At 36.2% G+C, this 17,522-nt stretch overlaps 1 protein-coding gene across 1 annotated transcript in view; it reads left to right on the top strand.

Annotated features, from left to right (window-relative positions):
* Positions 1-17,522, top strand: part of CNTN4 (contactin 4) — a 984,995-nt gene that overhangs the window by 646,794 nt on the left and 320,679 nt on the right. The window contains exons 5-6 of the mRNA XM_032650303.1: positions 1,394-1,520; positions 8,470-8,645. Coding sequence (XP_032506194.1) covers positions 1,394-1,520; positions 8,470-8,645 — 303 coding nt within the window. The remainder of the gene's footprint in view (positions 1-1,393; positions 1,521-8,469; positions 8,646-17,522) is intronic.

Here is a 17,522-nt window from a genome sequence, read left to right as displayed (position 1 = left end):
TATCACCTATCAACGGAAAGCTGGTTTTGAAGGTTTTCCAGGATAGCAGTTAAAATTCACAGCCATCAAAATAATCCATCTAAGGGGAAAATGGATTGTCAGCTACAGGGTGCTGCTCAGTATCACTTTGCATCATAGACGCTGGCCCTCTGTCTCAAAATTGGTTAAGCAGTGCCTAAATCAGCTGACTGAATACATTAAAAAGTGAAAAAATACCTCAGACAGAACAAATCCTTATCGACCGTCGTCGATGTATAAGCTACTGTAGTTAGTACTACAAGACATGCAAAAACGGGTAAGATAGAGTCATGCTCTCGAGCTTACAGTCCAAAGAAGGGGAAAGAAAGGCACAAATGCATTTAATAGAAAAAGATGTGTCCACAGAGAAATATGGATATAATTTATGAATCATGTGGTTAAAGGAAGACCTGAGGGTCTAGAAAAGCCTTCTAGGAAAAAAGGGACTAGATTGTAAAGAATGAAAACCACCTTCACGATATGGGTGGTGAGGTGGCTTTTGACCAATATTTATTATGTGTTTACTATAGAAGCATATGTACTCTACACTGCTCCTTCAAATCTAGTTTGTGGATTGTTCCATTCTTTGAGCTTTGTTGCTGCTCCATGACAAAATAAGTTGTATGCATTTAGTTTCTGTTACTGAGAGAAGGAATTCAGAAACTCATACCTCTTTGAACTTGGTAGAGACCAGTCTGGTTATTACTGAACTCATGTGCTTAGTCAATCTCAGCTGTGTGATACTTACACAAGTATCCATCTGTGGGTCCATAACAGGTTGAAAAAAAACAAACTGTTAATTTACCACACATAATTTGAGAGTCATTACCTCTAGGTTATCCTTTATCTACCTGCATATCCAATTTAAGAAAGTTTTGTACATATCTCAGCAGTACACTGCTGCTTCTCCTTATTACTGTATTTAAGAAATCATCATTGCTTGCTTCCAACTATAGTATCCCGTTACAGAGCAGAGACATTCTAACTTTGTGACATTAGACAGTCTTCCCGGATGACAGCAGCACGAAAGGCATGTAGGAGGCCCAAAATGTGAACAAAGTAAAAGGCCGGGATAAAGACAGGTGGAACAATAAGAAGTGGAGGAGAGAAGAGGGAAATGCCAAGCCGTTCGGTGTCTGGAAGTTGTTGGTAAAAATAAGTCATCGGTATGAAATAGGAGAGTCCATATCTCCACTTCATAATTCCAAAGATTATTCTTCAATGGGAAATTTCATCCAGAGGCTGGAACGAATCTGTTGTGTATTACTATTTTTTTTGTTAGTTTACCTCTTTTATTTTCATTTTGTTGTTATTTCCTGTCATTGTCCCTATTTGGAAGATGTTCATTTTGGGACATTTTCTCTTCTTATTTCAGATGACTACACACTGCATGGCCCAATTTTCATTCAAGAACCAAGTCATGTAATGTTCCCTTTGGACTCTGAGGAGAAAAAAGTGAAGCTCACTTGTGAAGTTAAAGGGAATCCAAAACCTCATATCAGGTTTGTTAACTTAAAAGCATGTGTTCTCACGCGTATACTTTCTGTTATTAAACAACAAATACTTATGGAGTGCTGATTACATAAAGAGCTTTTAGATAGGCATCATCGGATATCCTGAGATGCTCAAGATAGGCTCGTGCTCATGAAAAGTTTAGTACCCAGCTTCTGTTTCTGGCAGTACCAGGAATTAAATATCCTGATTGACTATCTCACTGCAAGCCTTAACATTACTTAACAACATATTTTTTTAAAAACACCTTTTTAAAAATGCATCAGTAAACTGGCAGGAAAGAAAGAAATACTTAGTAAGTGGGTTTTGAACCCAGAGAAGAAAACTGAACACTGAAAGCAATTTTCACCTTGAAGAACTATGTGAACTGCAGCTTTGGATTTTGCAGTTTCACAGGGGACTGGGGTCACAAGACAAAGCCTAGACTCCACCAGAAGGAGAGTCTAACATGTGAACATCTTCCAGAATAGACCCGGGACCCAGGGGCTACATTCTTACAGTGAATGTAATGAGAAGTAACCTTGCCTCCCAGAGGACTTAAAAGCAAAAGTAATTGCCTGTTTCAAACCTTGGTGTTAAGTGGTTTTAATAACAGATGAGATGCAGCTGAAAGGAGAATTAGTAAAGTGCAAGATATATCTGAAGCAATCGTCTAAAAGCAGCAGAAATGGATAAAGAGGTGAGAGACAGAGAAAAAAGAGATTAAGAGAAAACGTTTACACATATCTAATCAGAGTTCCATAAGGAAAGGAAAAAAAAAATGAGGCAGAGGCAATATTTAAAGAAAGGCTAAGAATTTCCCAAAGCTAATTAAACATTCAAAGCCACAGACTAAGTAAGCCCAGTGAATTTCAAGCAGTGCAAATAAAAGTAAAGCCCTGTCTAGAATTATCATGGAGAAACAGCAAAACACCAACCCTAAGACATGATCATTAAAAGTAGGCCAAAGTTGTAATACAGCTAACCTTCAAAGAGATGACAATTAAACCAACAGCTGACTTCTCGATAGCAACAAAAAAATCAAGACAGAAGACAGAATCTTCAATATGCTGAGAGAAATTAGCTGTCAAATTTTTGTATGGCAGAAGTACTTTTTAAAAAGGAGAAGAAAGTAAATGTGTTTTCAGACAGACAGCAACTGAAGTTTGACTCCAGCAGATCCTTACTAAAGAAAATGCTGAAAGATATACTTTAAGCAGAATAAAAATGATCCCAGGTATACTGTCTTAGATATAAGAAAGAATGATAAGTAACACAAATGGTAAAGGTTAATATTTCCACGTAAAAATCAATTGCACTAAACAATAAAAATAATAAAAACAATACTGTATGGTGAAGATTAAAAAAGAAAAGTTAAAAGTCATGACAATATTAGAAATAAATTGAGAAGATATATACTGCCCAGTGGATTATCCGTGTGTTTAAAAAAAATGGAATAAAGTTAGATCCCTACCTCACAGGGTACACAAAGATCAAATCCAAGTGAATAGAAGACCAACATGGGAAATTTACAAAACTTTTAAAAGGAAATAGGCATACATATTTATGACTTTGGAGGGAAGAAAAAACTTTTCAATAATGACAAATAAGCACAAATCATAGAAGAAAATATTTAACTTCACTAAAATTAAGAATTTCTGTTTAGCAGAATATACTGGGATGGGTAAAATTATAAGCTTCCAACTGGGAGAAGATATGTTTAATACATATTATTTGCAAAGGATTAATATGTAAACTATTTAAAGAATTTCCACAAATCAAAAAGTAAAAAACAAGTAACCTAATAAAAACATTTCCAAAAGACTTGATCAGATACTTCTTAGAAAAGAATATCAAATATCCATTAATCATATAAAGAGATTATCAGTGTATATTAAAATATACAAATTAAAACTAAAACGACACACTCTTTCAAACCCACCAAATTGACAGAAATTTAGAAGAGCAAATTTAACGTAATATAAATAACATACATAAATATAACCTGGCATATTCATACACGGTAACCCCATGCAACAGTGAAAATGAATGAATTATAGCTACAAAAACATGATGGGTCACAGGAACGTAACTTTGAGTAGACAAAGCAAGTCATAGAAGAATGCAAAGTTTATAATCCCGTATTTACTAAGTTCAAAGGCAGTAAGATGGAGTAGTTGTTTAAGGATACTAACATACATGATAAAATCATAAAATCAAAGGAATGAAAAAGCCAAAATTCAAGATTATAATTAACCATTGAGATAAGAGTGATTGGAAACAAAATGGAAATAGGAGACTTCAAGAGTAATAATATTCCTTTTCTTAAACACAGATCTTTATTGTCTCGGCATCCTTTATATAATTTACATACATATTATAAATATTATTTTACCTCTATTCAGATTTAATGATGAAAACCTTAAGCTAATAACCAATATGTAGTAGTATATAAAAACCAAAAGAGTATATGGCACATGTGTCATAGTTTAGGGGAGGAAGAAATTGGAGTCACCCGGGGGGCACAGAAGTGGAATTTGAACTGAGGTAGGTATTGATAGTTTTCAGATTGGCAGAGGGCAAGGGACGTCCCATACAGGATGGTAGTATTAACGTAGTGGAAATTGTTTTAGAGTTTAGTTTGTGTGCCCATTCATTCATCAAACATAGCATTATTCATCAGACCCCCCCAGTGTTTTTCAAACTGTGAATTCCAGGGTCCAGGGAGTTGACTCAGGAATTACCTGGGGTGAGTTATTACAGAGTTTCTAACCAAGATTCCATCATGGTAGGTCTGCTTTGAACTAGGGTATATATTAGGATTCTGAAAAATACATCCTCTAGGAAAGATGTTTAAACCACTACATTAAAGCAGCTGCAATGTTCCATCCTAGGTTTGAGGTATTCAAAGATTAATACACGACATATTCAAATAGTGTGCTTTGGGGGTCAGTGCCTGGAGGTGGAAGTACAGGGCTATGCTGGAAGTGTGAATAAAGGATGTCCAAGTTCTAGGGCATTCTGGAGGAAAGAAAGTCTGCTTCAGGACAGAGAGGGAAGGTATCAGAGAAAGTTTCACAGGAAAGGAGATATTTAAGTGAATTTGGAGGGCTAATGACCTTTTGTCATAGGGACAAAAAAAAGAAGTACATTCCAGAAAGAAAAACAAAAAGAACTCTCTAATGGACCATATAATTAGGGTGAACATGTAATTTATCATCCAAACCAGCACACTTCTGAGAGGAAAAGGCCACTGTTAATAATTATTCCAGGAGGACAGGGGTAAACCCAGCAATGTCCTGGATAAATCAGAATACGTAGCTATTCTCCCTATAATATGTTGAATTCAAGGCTAAATCAAACATTTTTAAATGCTTTACGTAGTAAAATAAATAAATGCAAGAGGCAAAGGTTCCTACATACATAAATGATGAGTTAAATGGCCCCAGTTTTTAATACATGGCCAAGTATAAGTTCAGATGTTAGCCATAAATGAGAAGAAATTTTGCAGCAGAATTTGGTGGGTGGCTGCTTTGTTTTTCCCCAAACTCTGACCTTTAATTAGCATTGCTTTTGTAACATTGTGTTTCTAGATATACGGGCTTGCTTTGTTATTTAAAACAAGCAGAGGAGCAGAAACCTGTTATGTTTTTAAAGATTGCCAGGAAAAGCTGAGAAGAAAACTTTTAATCAAATGCACTAGCAGTTGGTTGCAGTGTACTTCACTTTACTGTATACTTTTGGTAGTTTCTCTGTGACGAAATAGCTGATTGGTACCTGGGAGCTAAAAACTCCCTTTTGTAGAAGGAAAGAACAAGAGAAAGAATGGAGAGATCAGGTATTTTCAAACATCTTTCTGGCTGAACTTTTTCAGTCTTCAGGCTGACTTTGAGGGGAGGAACCCCTAGGAGAAATTCAAGGTGAGTTCTTCATGGGGATCTTCGCCATTAGGTTTTCCCTCAGATGCCCCGACTGACCTCTCTTCTTTGTGTTTATTCCCTGAACGGAGCCTTCTCTTTTCATTGTTTCCTGCCCCTGAATTTTGTAAGGATTGACCCAGACCCAGAAAAACTTAAGAAGTTTTGACTTGTGCCCACTTTCCTTGTATTAAAGTTCCGGAAGGACATATGACATTACTTATGGCTGTCAGCCTCCACTTCCCGATGGAAAGAATGGTCAAGTACTTGGTGGAAATACTTTTGCTGTGAAGTTTGTATTCAGCTTGGTTTGCAGACAACAAATTTCAGGTCAGAAAGGTCCTGCCCCTTCTTCGGTGCCAAGCTGAAACAGGGAACAAAGAGAGAGGGTTTTGCTACAACACATGCTATAGACAGCTTCCCAGCAAGGTCTGAAAAATGGTACCTTACAGAGCTTCACAGTGTCAGTATTTGGTTGTGCACAGCCTCACTCTCTGGAGAGAATGGGATTGTGATTCCCTGAATAATTCAGAAATCAGCTTACAAGACTCACCCATGTCCTGGCCCTTGGGAAAATCTCTTTGTGTCAAATGAGCATCGCCTCTGTATTACCAGTTCTTAAAAGACTTCTCAAACATTGAAAATGAATTGTGAATATTTTCAAGACTGTTTCAGTATAGGATAAGGAATTCAACGCAGTCCACATTCAGTTGGAATGAACAGTGACTGCATTGCAATAAAACTTGGTATAGTGCTGTGTAATGGAGACTCAACTGCGTTTCACAACAAGCGCCTTATTTTCTAAATATTCCGTTTTCCTTTGCTATTTGTATGTAAAAGCAGGTAATAAAGTAGAGTAATGGACTTTCTGCAGAGCATTCTGGTTGAGATGACGAGTGAAGACAAACCCACAGAGGTGTTCTCATTATCCCTACGAAGACTTTTCTAAAAAGGCTCACGTGATCCCATTCCTACATTCCGCTCTCTGCTTGCAGCTCACATTAGTTTCCAATTTCCTCTTTGAGTTCTTACACTTGTCATATTAAATTGCTCGACTCTCATTTGAAGTGAGAGTTACGACAGAGATGTGACCAGCTGACTCAAAAAAATGTCTAGGGTAGGCAGTCAGCCCTGGAGATTCATGAGCATATAGACCTGCTAGGATGTAACCCAGTCGTTCTCTTTTTATTGCGTATTACTTTCTGGTCTGTGTCAGAACACAGAGAGAATTACTGTCAAGCTTAAGAGCAATGTCAGTTTCTAATACCCATCTTCTTATAAAAACACTTAAAGAGCTATGTCCCATTTCCTGATCTGGCCCACCTTTCCCACGCCTCATGTTTCCGTGTTTTCACCTTTCAAAGACATAGACGTGAGCAAACGTACACTGCTGTGCTGTGGTGGGCTAGGATGCTTCTTAAATTGTGTATGCTCAAAGCTAAAATATCCAGCCAAGAAGTAAAATATTTAGTGAAATACCACAAGCCTTTACGAGCACACTGAGTGTCAAGTTCTAGGTTACCAAAGGGAGACTACGAAAGTGATATAGGCAAATTATCTATGGTGAAGGCAGAATTCCCACCTAAACAAGTAAGGAGAATTCTGTAGGAGCTTGGGGGAAGCTTTGATTTATCTTGACTAGGAGTACTGAGGAAGACTTCATGAGAAGAGGTGTAGTTTAAGATTGACTTTGAAGTGTGAGAGACGGACGTCTTGGTGGAAAGAAAGCACTCATTCTTTAAACATGTTTCTCATGATACCCAGTATCCAAAATCTTGAAAATAACTGGCCTTCATTTTTTTCATTTCAATGCTTTTACATTATGCATACCAGCCCTAGTGCCCCCGAATGTTATACGAGGATACACAATGAGTATGTATATACATGCACACATTTAAAGAGTGTTTTTTTTTTACTGTTTGAAGGAAATAAGATCACTGTTTCTCATTCTTTACTCCCGTTATTGCTTCCAATGAATTTCCTTTATGGTCTAGTGTTGCCTTATTTTTGGCCTCCCAGTGTGAACGCTACTAGGAGACAGTTGATAATTCAGATACTCCGACTATGCTATATTCATTACCTGATACTTTATGTAGGATTGTGGGGAAGGAAGAGAAAAAAAGATAATCGTTGTTTTGTATTAGTTCAAAAGTTTGTACGTATTAAAACAACTTACTGAAATGCAGTTTGGTTAAAATAAGGTCTCTTTGGAATGTTATTGCCTGTTTAAAAAAAAAAAAAAAAAGGAGATCTTGTTACTAAAGCTTTTCTGTTTAAATGTGTGAGTCCCACTAAAACTAATTTATTGGGCCAGGCCCTATACTCAGATACACAGATGATCCAAGTAAACAAACAGAAAAGCAAGAAAACCCTCTTTGCGTCTGTTACCTAATGGCCTGATCTACAGTTTATTGGGCTGGTTGATTGATGTTTGAGTGCTGGTAGCTAAGGAGATCTTCAAAGTGATCCCTGGTGAAGGCTAGTTTGGTTCCTAAGATAACTCTAGATCAATGGAATTTCTCTGCTTTGTAGTCAGCCATTTCAGTCATATTAAGGACCAAATCAAAGCAACTCTGCAATTTCATCAAATACTCAGCAATCTACTGGAAAATGGTGTATTCTATCATCTGTATAGACCCGTTTAAAGAATGATGGCAAACCAGAAAAAGGACTTTTACTGAGGAGTGCTATTTGAAGAAAGTTGTACAAGATGCTATGGGAAATTTCCAAAAAAAAAAAAAAAAAAAAAAAAAGAAAAGGAAGTGTCTGTAGCATTGTTGTAAGTAGTCACAAAAACAAGTGTTAACATTTTAATATCTTGTTTCCTTTAAAAGGACATGCTCTTTTAAAGCATGTGTATGCATCTATGTTGACACCATTGCTGGGTAGAGCTTTTCTAATTTTTTTTTTTTTTTTTTTACCATGGTTAAAAAACAGTCACAGATGATATTTCATGCGATTCATAGTTTTTATGTATTTTAGACAACTCAGAATTATTGATTAATATTACAAGGCTTTATCTACTGGCATTTTTATACTATAGGTGGAAGTTAAATGGAACAGATGTTGACATTGGTATGGATTTCCGCTACAGTGTTGTTGAAGGCAGCTTGTTGATCAATAACCCCAATAAAACCCAAGACGCTGGAACGTACCAGTGCAGAGCAACAAACTCATTTGGAACAATTGTTAGCAGAGAAGCAAAGCTTCAGTTTGCTTGTAAGTAGCAATTATATCCTGCTGCAAGTGTGACTTTGAGTTTTTGTGCCTTGTACCAATCAGCCTTTAAAACAGTTTATCTTAAAAAACGAAACAGATTTTACTTTGTCATGTTGCTCTTCTTTACCCTTCTTTCATATTTGCAAAATATCTTTCATTGTAGGGTAAACTGTAAATCTGAATGGGAAGATGTATTCTTCTGCTTTTATAAGGGTTGAGATAGTTTGTATGATAATTTGGTTATATGATGCTCTATACACATAAATTCACATACACTCAAATTTATACACATATAAGTTTACATGTACAACAAATTACACGCACATACACACACACACACACACACACACACACATTTTAAAGCGAATATGTATAAACAAGCAGTTGAATTACCAGTAAGTTAATAGTCCGTGTGACAAGCGATTTAGCCATAAAGCTCACAGTTGGAAAAGAAAAAAGCTTGGTAGTCTCTTAATCCTATAATTCTCTAATACTTTTTCTTATTTGAAGGAAAAGGAAAAATTTTAAAGCAACTGCAAAAAACAAAAAGTAAAGGCAATCAAAGCATTACCTTTTATATTTGTGGTTTAGAACATTTAAAAATCAAATTGCCATCTTTTAGGATTACCAGCTAATGAAAGTTCATGAGCATGTGAAAGATAGTGGAATTTAGAGATCGCAAGTTGAAAATAAAATCCACAGGCAAGAGCAGTGAGTACACATTTGAGTATAGACACCTTGAAGGATTGATGTTCGGCTGTATTTTTAAGGGTTCATGTATTTGCCTATGATTATATATTTCCTTGTGTAAAATCCCAACTCATATAGCAGTGCATGAATGTCGAAGCTTTCCTAATTACAAAGTCTGTTGGCAGTAACGCTGTAGGATATTCTCATTAACAAAATCCTCTCCAGAAACTCAATATCAAATATACCTAATATTCAGTACTTAATTTCTTATTGCTGTTTGGTGGCATTTTGATTAGTTGAGAAATGAATTTTCTAAGTATTGGGTATATATGGGATACTAGGCTTATTTTCTTTGTGAATGTCTTCTGCAGTAGTCTTCCAAATAATCTAAGGTGAGCAGAAAAATAGGAGGATATGTCTGATTGAGTGCTACAGAACCAAAGTGTTTATTTCTTTTGGTTTAACACAAATGTGGTATCTATATTTTTAACAAATAGATTTTGTTGGATTCATTTTAGAAAATAATCATAGACTCTCAGAGTAGGGAAATCTCTGTATTCAGTTACTCTTGTACTTCATTGATTTTTGGATTTCACAGTGTAGGAAATTCTTTTAAAAATGGTAACAATAACAGGAACAGAAAAGAGATTAACATAGCATTAACAACCTTTTGCTTTTCTAATTTATGACATTTAAAAAACAAATTACTAACTTTTAAGGCTCTCCTTTTGTAGAAGTGCAGGCATTTCTACTACTAAAAATATTGGAAAGATGGAATCTCATATGCAGGGATAGTCATTTAAATAGAATAGTTTAGCCAAAGTAAAAGCTCTACCACTCGTTTTGTGGTTGAGGTGCCTGAGCTTGGAATCCACCCTGCTTATCCCACTTCTTATGCCTAACATCCTGCCACCCTCAGAATCGTCAGCTGATAAGCATTCAGCTTGAAAAATTCTGAAGATAGAGAGCTCACCTTTTCATCACAAAGCATCCTGACCTGTGATTGCTGTACTTGTTCAAAAACACAAAATCAAGCACAATATCTCTTCCTTAAAATTGGGCTAAGTATCTAAATCTCTATCACCTTCACTCCCAGTGCTTACTCTATGGTTCTGGTTAGGTTCAGACACGTGAAAATATGTTCATGTCCCTTGTCCCAGAATTCTTTTCTTCTCCAGATACTCAGTCCACAACCATCTTCTTCACAACACAATTTTATTCAATTATCCATTAAACTGTGACCCTAAAGAAATGTCTGTACCCAACTCTATGCGTGTGCCTTGACTTTGCAGAGGACAGTGGGAACAGTAGTATCCCACGATGTAGGCTTCTCTTTTGATGAATGAGGCTGACATTGATATTCACTTTCTTTTAAAACCCCAGTCTCATATTTCAACTTTTTTCATATAAAATTAGAGGGTTGATTTTTCATGAATGGCCATTAATCCAGAGCTACCCAATTGTGTTATTTTAATACCTAAATCCATAATTTTATATTTACTCCTATTAAATTCACCTTCTGTGTTGTGACCCTTTGTTCCATCACAGTTGAAATTGTTTTAAATCTTTTTTTAAAATCTGACATATTGATCCTTTTACTTCAGTGTCAGCAGAAAATGTGATAAGCGTGTGTCCATTCAAATAATTGATACAAAATGTTGACCGGGACAGGGCAGCCTGCCAGTAGAGAATGTCCAATAAAATGAGATTAAATTTATAAATCAATATCCTTCACCTACTCGTGTTCAATTAGCTACATATTTACCCATACATACTATACTTGAACCTCAGTATCTCCTACTTGTTCTTAGAGTAATGAGAATCTTTGCCAGATGCCTTGCTGAAATCAAGATGGACAATTTCTACAACATCCGCTTGTACCTGGTCTCTGTGAATCTTGTCTAGATCTTCCCTAACCATTTATCATAAAACAGCCAGAGTCATCTTTTAAACATGTAAATGAGACCATTCTACTTTCCCGCTTTATGCCTTCTCCTGCACTTAGACTAAATCTCAAATTCATTACCATGGTCTTGTTTTCAGTTCTCAAAAATGACAAACTATCTTTTGCACCAGTCCTTGATACTTTCACTCCCTCTGCCTTATTTGCTTTTCTCCTGATCTTTCACACGCTCACTTCCCATGATCCTTAGTTCTCAATTTAGGTGTGACCTCCTAAGAGAAAGTTTCCATATCACCATGTCTAACCTAAGAAGCAGTTCCTTCCATTTCTTCTCCTGTCTTCTGCCTACCTTTTTGTTGCCCTCTACTTTTCTACATAACAACATCGTTTTCAATCATTAGGACTCACTATGATCTGGAATGATTTTGTGTATTTCTTTTTTCTCATTATTTGACTTCTATGGTAGAATCTAAGTTGTAAGAGAGGTGAGGCTATCTTGTCCATCCTTATATCTCCAGAGTCTAGAATAATTTATATGTAGGAATAAACAAATTGTTTTATTAATTGCCTATTCAGTGACACAACAAAGAAAATATATGTATAAAGTTATTTTGGGGGAGGATGTATTTTTTTTGGTAAACCTGCACCCTTTCTATTCTACTCATTTTCCGGAGTCTAGCATTTTGATCGTTAACATATAGTTTCTAGACCTTTCTTTTCTATCCTTTTTAAATTAAAAAAAAAATTAAAAGACATTGCCTCTGTTCAAAAATCATTTTTAATTGGTTAGAATAAAATGTTTTTCTTCACTGATATAAGGTGGAGCATGACAATGACATCTTTTAAATGTTACTGAGTAATTGCTTTCTCCCAAGCATTTTCATAATCATTGAGGGAAAAAGATGTTGCCTTTTGACCATACTTACTGAACTATAATATGCAAGTAAGAATATTTCTTCATTTTTAATCATATGATTTTATGGCTGAAACGGACCTTAAAGGTTTCCTGGCCTGTATCTTAAAATAAAAAAAAATTAAATTGAAGATTGAAGTTACTGAATTACTTGTTATTTACATAATTAATAAGTGAGAACCAAGGAATGGCAGCTTCACCTCCTATCCAGCATACCTTGATTTGTGTCTACGTTAGACTCACTTTGATTTATAAGAAAAAAAATCCCTTCGTCTTTATCTAACATGTTACACCTTCAAATCTCATTTATATACCTTCTGTAACTTTATCCACACGATAATTTGATAAGGTAGACATCATTTATGATTTATTTTAAAAATATTTTCATACTGCTTTTGTAGACAGAATTTGATAATCTCTTATATTTAGCATTTAAAAAATGAATTAATTCACATAAGCAAAAAATCTAATTAATGGAGATGATGCCTCTAAGAACCCCCGCTTTTCTTAGGACAGAAAACTTTCCTTGATTAAACAGGCATAGCATAATTGAAGTCACTCTTGATAAGGTGTGGACATTTTCATGAGCATAGAGTATTGTAATGTAATTTGGAGCACATTTTGTTTTCAGTCCCCTTGCAATATTAAGCCAGGGTCAATCACTTCTCTTTCTGTCATTTAGCCTGTTTCTAATAGTAGACTACCAATGCCCCTTCTACCATCTAGTCCTACTGTTTCACCTTGGGCTAGCAAACTTGATTGATTAATTTACCAGGGTCTACCCAGTGCCTGGCATTTAGTAAACTTGCAATAATGTTGAATAAATGAATAAGTTATAAGGATTGGATGTTAAAGTCATCAGGCCATGTGTGGGGTATGAGTTGAACCACTGCATTTAAGGACTTTCTGGCAGTCCTTTGGGAATGCTTCAGAGGTAGATGCAAGTATTTCCACCTCGAGTTTGTGTAGAAGACAATTGCCATCCTACTTGCAGATAAGGGTATGTGTTGGGGCATCATATGTTAAAATATGCCATCAAAGTTTACTTGTATCCTGAAAACCTGGCGTGAGAGTATACATAGCTTCAATGAAGTGTTTAGGAATAGCTTTCCTTTAACCTCCCCTTCTCACAAGGGGTAAAGCAAGTTGAATGTTCTTTAACTCTTACGTAGGTACCTGAATCAGAAGATAAGGCCAGGAATAGAAGGAATTTCAGTTCATTACTTTCACTGCTTCATGGTGGGGATTTTTTCAGAGGCTGTGTCTATACAGAACGAAGTGCTACAGCTCTGTCACCCTACCTACCTACTTCCCAGCCAAGCATCCCAATCCAAATCTGCTTGAGAATCACCTTACACAATTAGGCAGTTTTGTTCACTGACATACAGATGTGGATTTTTTTAAGTAAGTTGTAATCTACACTTACACGCTTATAAAATACCCAAGTCACTCTTTTAAAAATTTGTGAACGTGGGCTTGAGAAAGTGAGATACTATATTGCCTAAGTTTAGATAGAATGGAATGTTGTCCATTGCTCCATTCCACTTTATGTGTCTTATAATGTTGCTAGAACTGAGACATCTCATCAGAGCCCTGGGATAACCATACTTCCCCCTTAGGGTGTTATGAAGATTAAATTATAAAGCATATACAAAAGCCCAGAATAATTCCTAGCATGAGAAAATGATGAAAAAGCTGCTTCTGTATTTTCCTTCTGTCTTTTCTTCTCTTCCCCTCTTTTCCCCTCCTTTTTCTGTCTTTTTAAAATAAGAATAATAACTAACCTTTATTAAACACTTAGGTATAGGGGGTAAGGGCACAAGCCCTGGAGTTAGGTTCCCTGGGTTGAAATTCAATTTATCCTGTAACCCTGTGACCTGGGACAAGGTTCTTCTCTCTGCCTCAGTTTCTTTATCCATAAAATAGGGTTAATAACTCTACCTCCTTTATTGTGAAGATCACATAAATTAATATTGCCTAAAATTCCTAGATCATTGTCTGGCACACATTAGGGGTTAATAACTGTTAGCTATTGTTATAATTTTTATTGTGATTTGATTACTCTAAGTCGGAGATGAGGCTAAGCATTTTGGAAGCGTTATCCCATTTAGTTCTCAACATAACCCAAGGAAGTATAGGCATTACTTTTCTTTCGTAGGTAAAGAATCTGCAGATTAGCGAAATGAGATGATTTTCACCAAGGGTGCAGTGGAAGGGAGAGGACCCAGCATAGGACTCTGGCTACCTGACTTCTGAGCAGTTGCTCATTACATGGCATTTGACATGCATAGTTCCCTCATGACAGCTGAAACTACACTTTCCTCATGGAATTCATGTTCAAACTATAGATTTGGGTGATTAATAAAATGTTTCTTTTGTAGACACAAACTTGGATTTTTCAATGTGTTTACAACCTTTCATATAGTACATCCATCATTAGTTTGTTTTTAATTTTTTAGTTATAGGCTTCCTGATGCTGTCATAATGTTGATTTGCTGCTAATATCTAAAACCATAATGTTGTGTACCACAATTATGCATACATTTGTGGCTCGAATTTTAATATAATTGGTTTCAGGTTCCATAATGAGAATAATTAATAACAATATTTCTGCTCTAAAAGTTAATATGCAAATTTCCAGTTTATTGCTAGTAGGTTGTAAAACATTCTGAATATTGATATTTTATGATAAATAACTGTGAGTTGGCAAACTTTATATCCCCAGGCAGTAAATGACATGTTATTATAAGTCTTTTTACTCCTGTATTATTCCTCCCCCACCTGTGAAAAAAGATGTACTTTAAATGTAGATTGTTAAGAAGAGCTTCCAAGAGACTAATCCAATAACTCTCAGATTTTAGCCTGTCAAACTGATTGCTTCATAAACATTGTTTGGGGCCTTCTTCCTGGAAGAAGTTCAGCTGTTTTATAACAGTTCAGATCTTCAAAACAGAAGACTTAATACTACTCATCTCCTGCTGGGGATGACTATAATTCATACATAAGTACCTCCAAATTGCTTACGGTAAAATTAAATCACTTAACAAAATCAAGTCGCCTGCCTGCTGTAGGGAAACTGGCATGGTCTTGGCTGTGGACGAGGTGGTGTTCTTTTGAAGGAAGCGATGGATATGCTGATCTCTGTTGGTACCTCGCATGAGGTGGGAAAAGAAACTAGATTGGTACACTCTATTCAAACCCTGCATGTGTACCTCCTGAGCTTGTATTATGAAGAAGGGAATAGAAGAGGAAAAGGAAGAAAAAAGAAGGATGAAGATGATAAATGAAAGGGAACCTTAGGTGCAAAAACCACCCCATATTGGCCTTCTATGACCTCTCTCTCTCTCTCTCTCTCTCTCTCTCTCTCTCTCTATATATATATATATATATATATAGAGAGAGAGAGAGAGAGAGAGAGAGAGAGAGAGAGAGAACTCAATAAACCAATCCATTCTGAGATTAATTTTGGTTTATCAGTTATGTGCAGTCAACAATTTTTATGGTGAAAATATCACATTGATGAACAGTAGCTGATCAGATAACATCGTTGAAGAAGATCTTTCTTATGGGTACTAAAGTAAGCCTTGTCTGAGTTCTCCTTAACTTAGGTACCCTCTGACAATTGTGGTGATGATGGTAATAAAGATTAATATATTAAATTTAGAATGTTTTACTGTACTCCAACTGGGGCTTTTGTCAATCTGGTTTTTTTTTGTTGTTGTTGTTGTTGCGGTACGCGGGCCTCTCACTGTTGTGGCCTCTCCCGTTGTGGAGCACAGGCTCCGGACGTGCAGGCTCAGCGGCCATGGCTCACGGGGCCAGCCGCTCCACGACATGTGGGATCTTCCCGGACCGGGGCACGAACCCATGTCCCCCGCATCGGCAGGCGGACTCTCAACCACTACGCCACCAGGGAAGCCCAGCAACCTGGTTTTTGAGTCTTGATCATTGCAGTTATTCACAGTAAATTTCAAATGTTCATTGCTTTTAATGTTTAGTTAGTTTATCTTTCATAGCCAAAGAATAAAATGTGCAATCAGAGCAATAACTGGGAGTTTGATAGATGGCCAAACTCAGGACTGACTTGACTGATTTTTAATTAGGAAGGCCGGCTGCTTAAATAGGCAGACTTTTGTTTCTGAGCAATAAAATGTTGGTGGACGACTGTTTGGATAAATAATTTGTGAATATTTAGATGAATTAAAACTTGATCAACTAAGAAGTATTTGAATTGCAAAGCTGCTAACATTTATCAATGAAGGGCTTTGATCCTCCATGAAAGAATTAAAATTTTCTCATTTGAATAGTTAGAAGAATTCAAACCCAAACTTGCTGAGTTTCTGAAATAATGTTTTTAGTAGGTATTGTCTGCTACTTACCATAGTACTAAAAACAATGGTGACAATTGGTGTCTGTTGAAAATTTCATAATGCAGAACTAGTTAGTACATAGGTGTGCAGTTGGTTCTTAGTGGTGTGGGCAGTTGTGAGATGTGGTACAAAGAGTTGAAATTCACAAGTACACAGCATTATTCTCACTTGTATTTTTTTTTCTGTCTCTTCCACAAAACCTGTAATGTACAGATGCTAGTTAATTGTAGCTATCCGTTTATTAGGTATATTTCCTTCAGTCATCCTGCAGTCCAGTTTGCGGTCTGACAAAGAGTAGCTCATGACTAAGTCAATGAAGTATAGAGGATTTTTTAAAATTCAGGTGCATTCTTAAGAATACAGTACACATTAAAATTGGCAACCAGGACCAGATAGGTGTTTATACAGGCTTTATGAGTCAGGGCTTTAAAAGAAATCACCAAGTTAAAAACAATTAACACTTCGTATCTTTTTTTTTAAAGTAATGTTACTAAAATGTCATCCCTTTTTGTTTTATTGTTGGAATAATTCAGTCACTAAATATTAAAATAATTTTGTTTGGTTGTCTTGCAAGTTTAGTTTTTAGACACTGAGGATCAAATCTGGCCGTCACTGCGCTGTAAGTTTGAAGTTTTGGTCTACCATCAGTTAGGTGTCACCAGTTAGGTGAAAGAGGCAGCAGTTTTTGAATGGGAGAAGGTGTCGACCTAGAGAACACTCTCATCGTATCGCATTCTTTTCCAAGAGTTTTTATGTGAGAGATTATGGTTCAAATTCAGAATCTAATTGACCACCTGTAGTGGTTAGAATAATAATTTAGTACAAGATACATCCACCTAGAACCTGTCATTGGGAAGACTTTGCTGGCAAAAATGGAAAACGCTTTGGAAAATTGCATTATACCAAGAGGCAACGAATGATGAGTGAAAACACAGTTGTGGAACAAATTGGAAAAACGGGTCTTTAGAGATGTAATTAAATTAAAGATCTTGAGATCATCC

The sequence above is a fragment of the Phocoena sinus genome, chromosome 11, assembly GCF_008692025.1.
Source record: "Phocoena sinus isolate mPhoSin1 chromosome 11, mPhoSin1.pri, whole genome shotgun sequence".
NCBI lineage: Eukaryota > Metazoa > Chordata > Mammalia > Artiodactyla > Phocoenidae > Phocoena > Phocoena sinus.
Note: the sequence above shows the minus strand (reverse complement) of the source record. Positions and strands in the feature narration are given on the sequence as shown.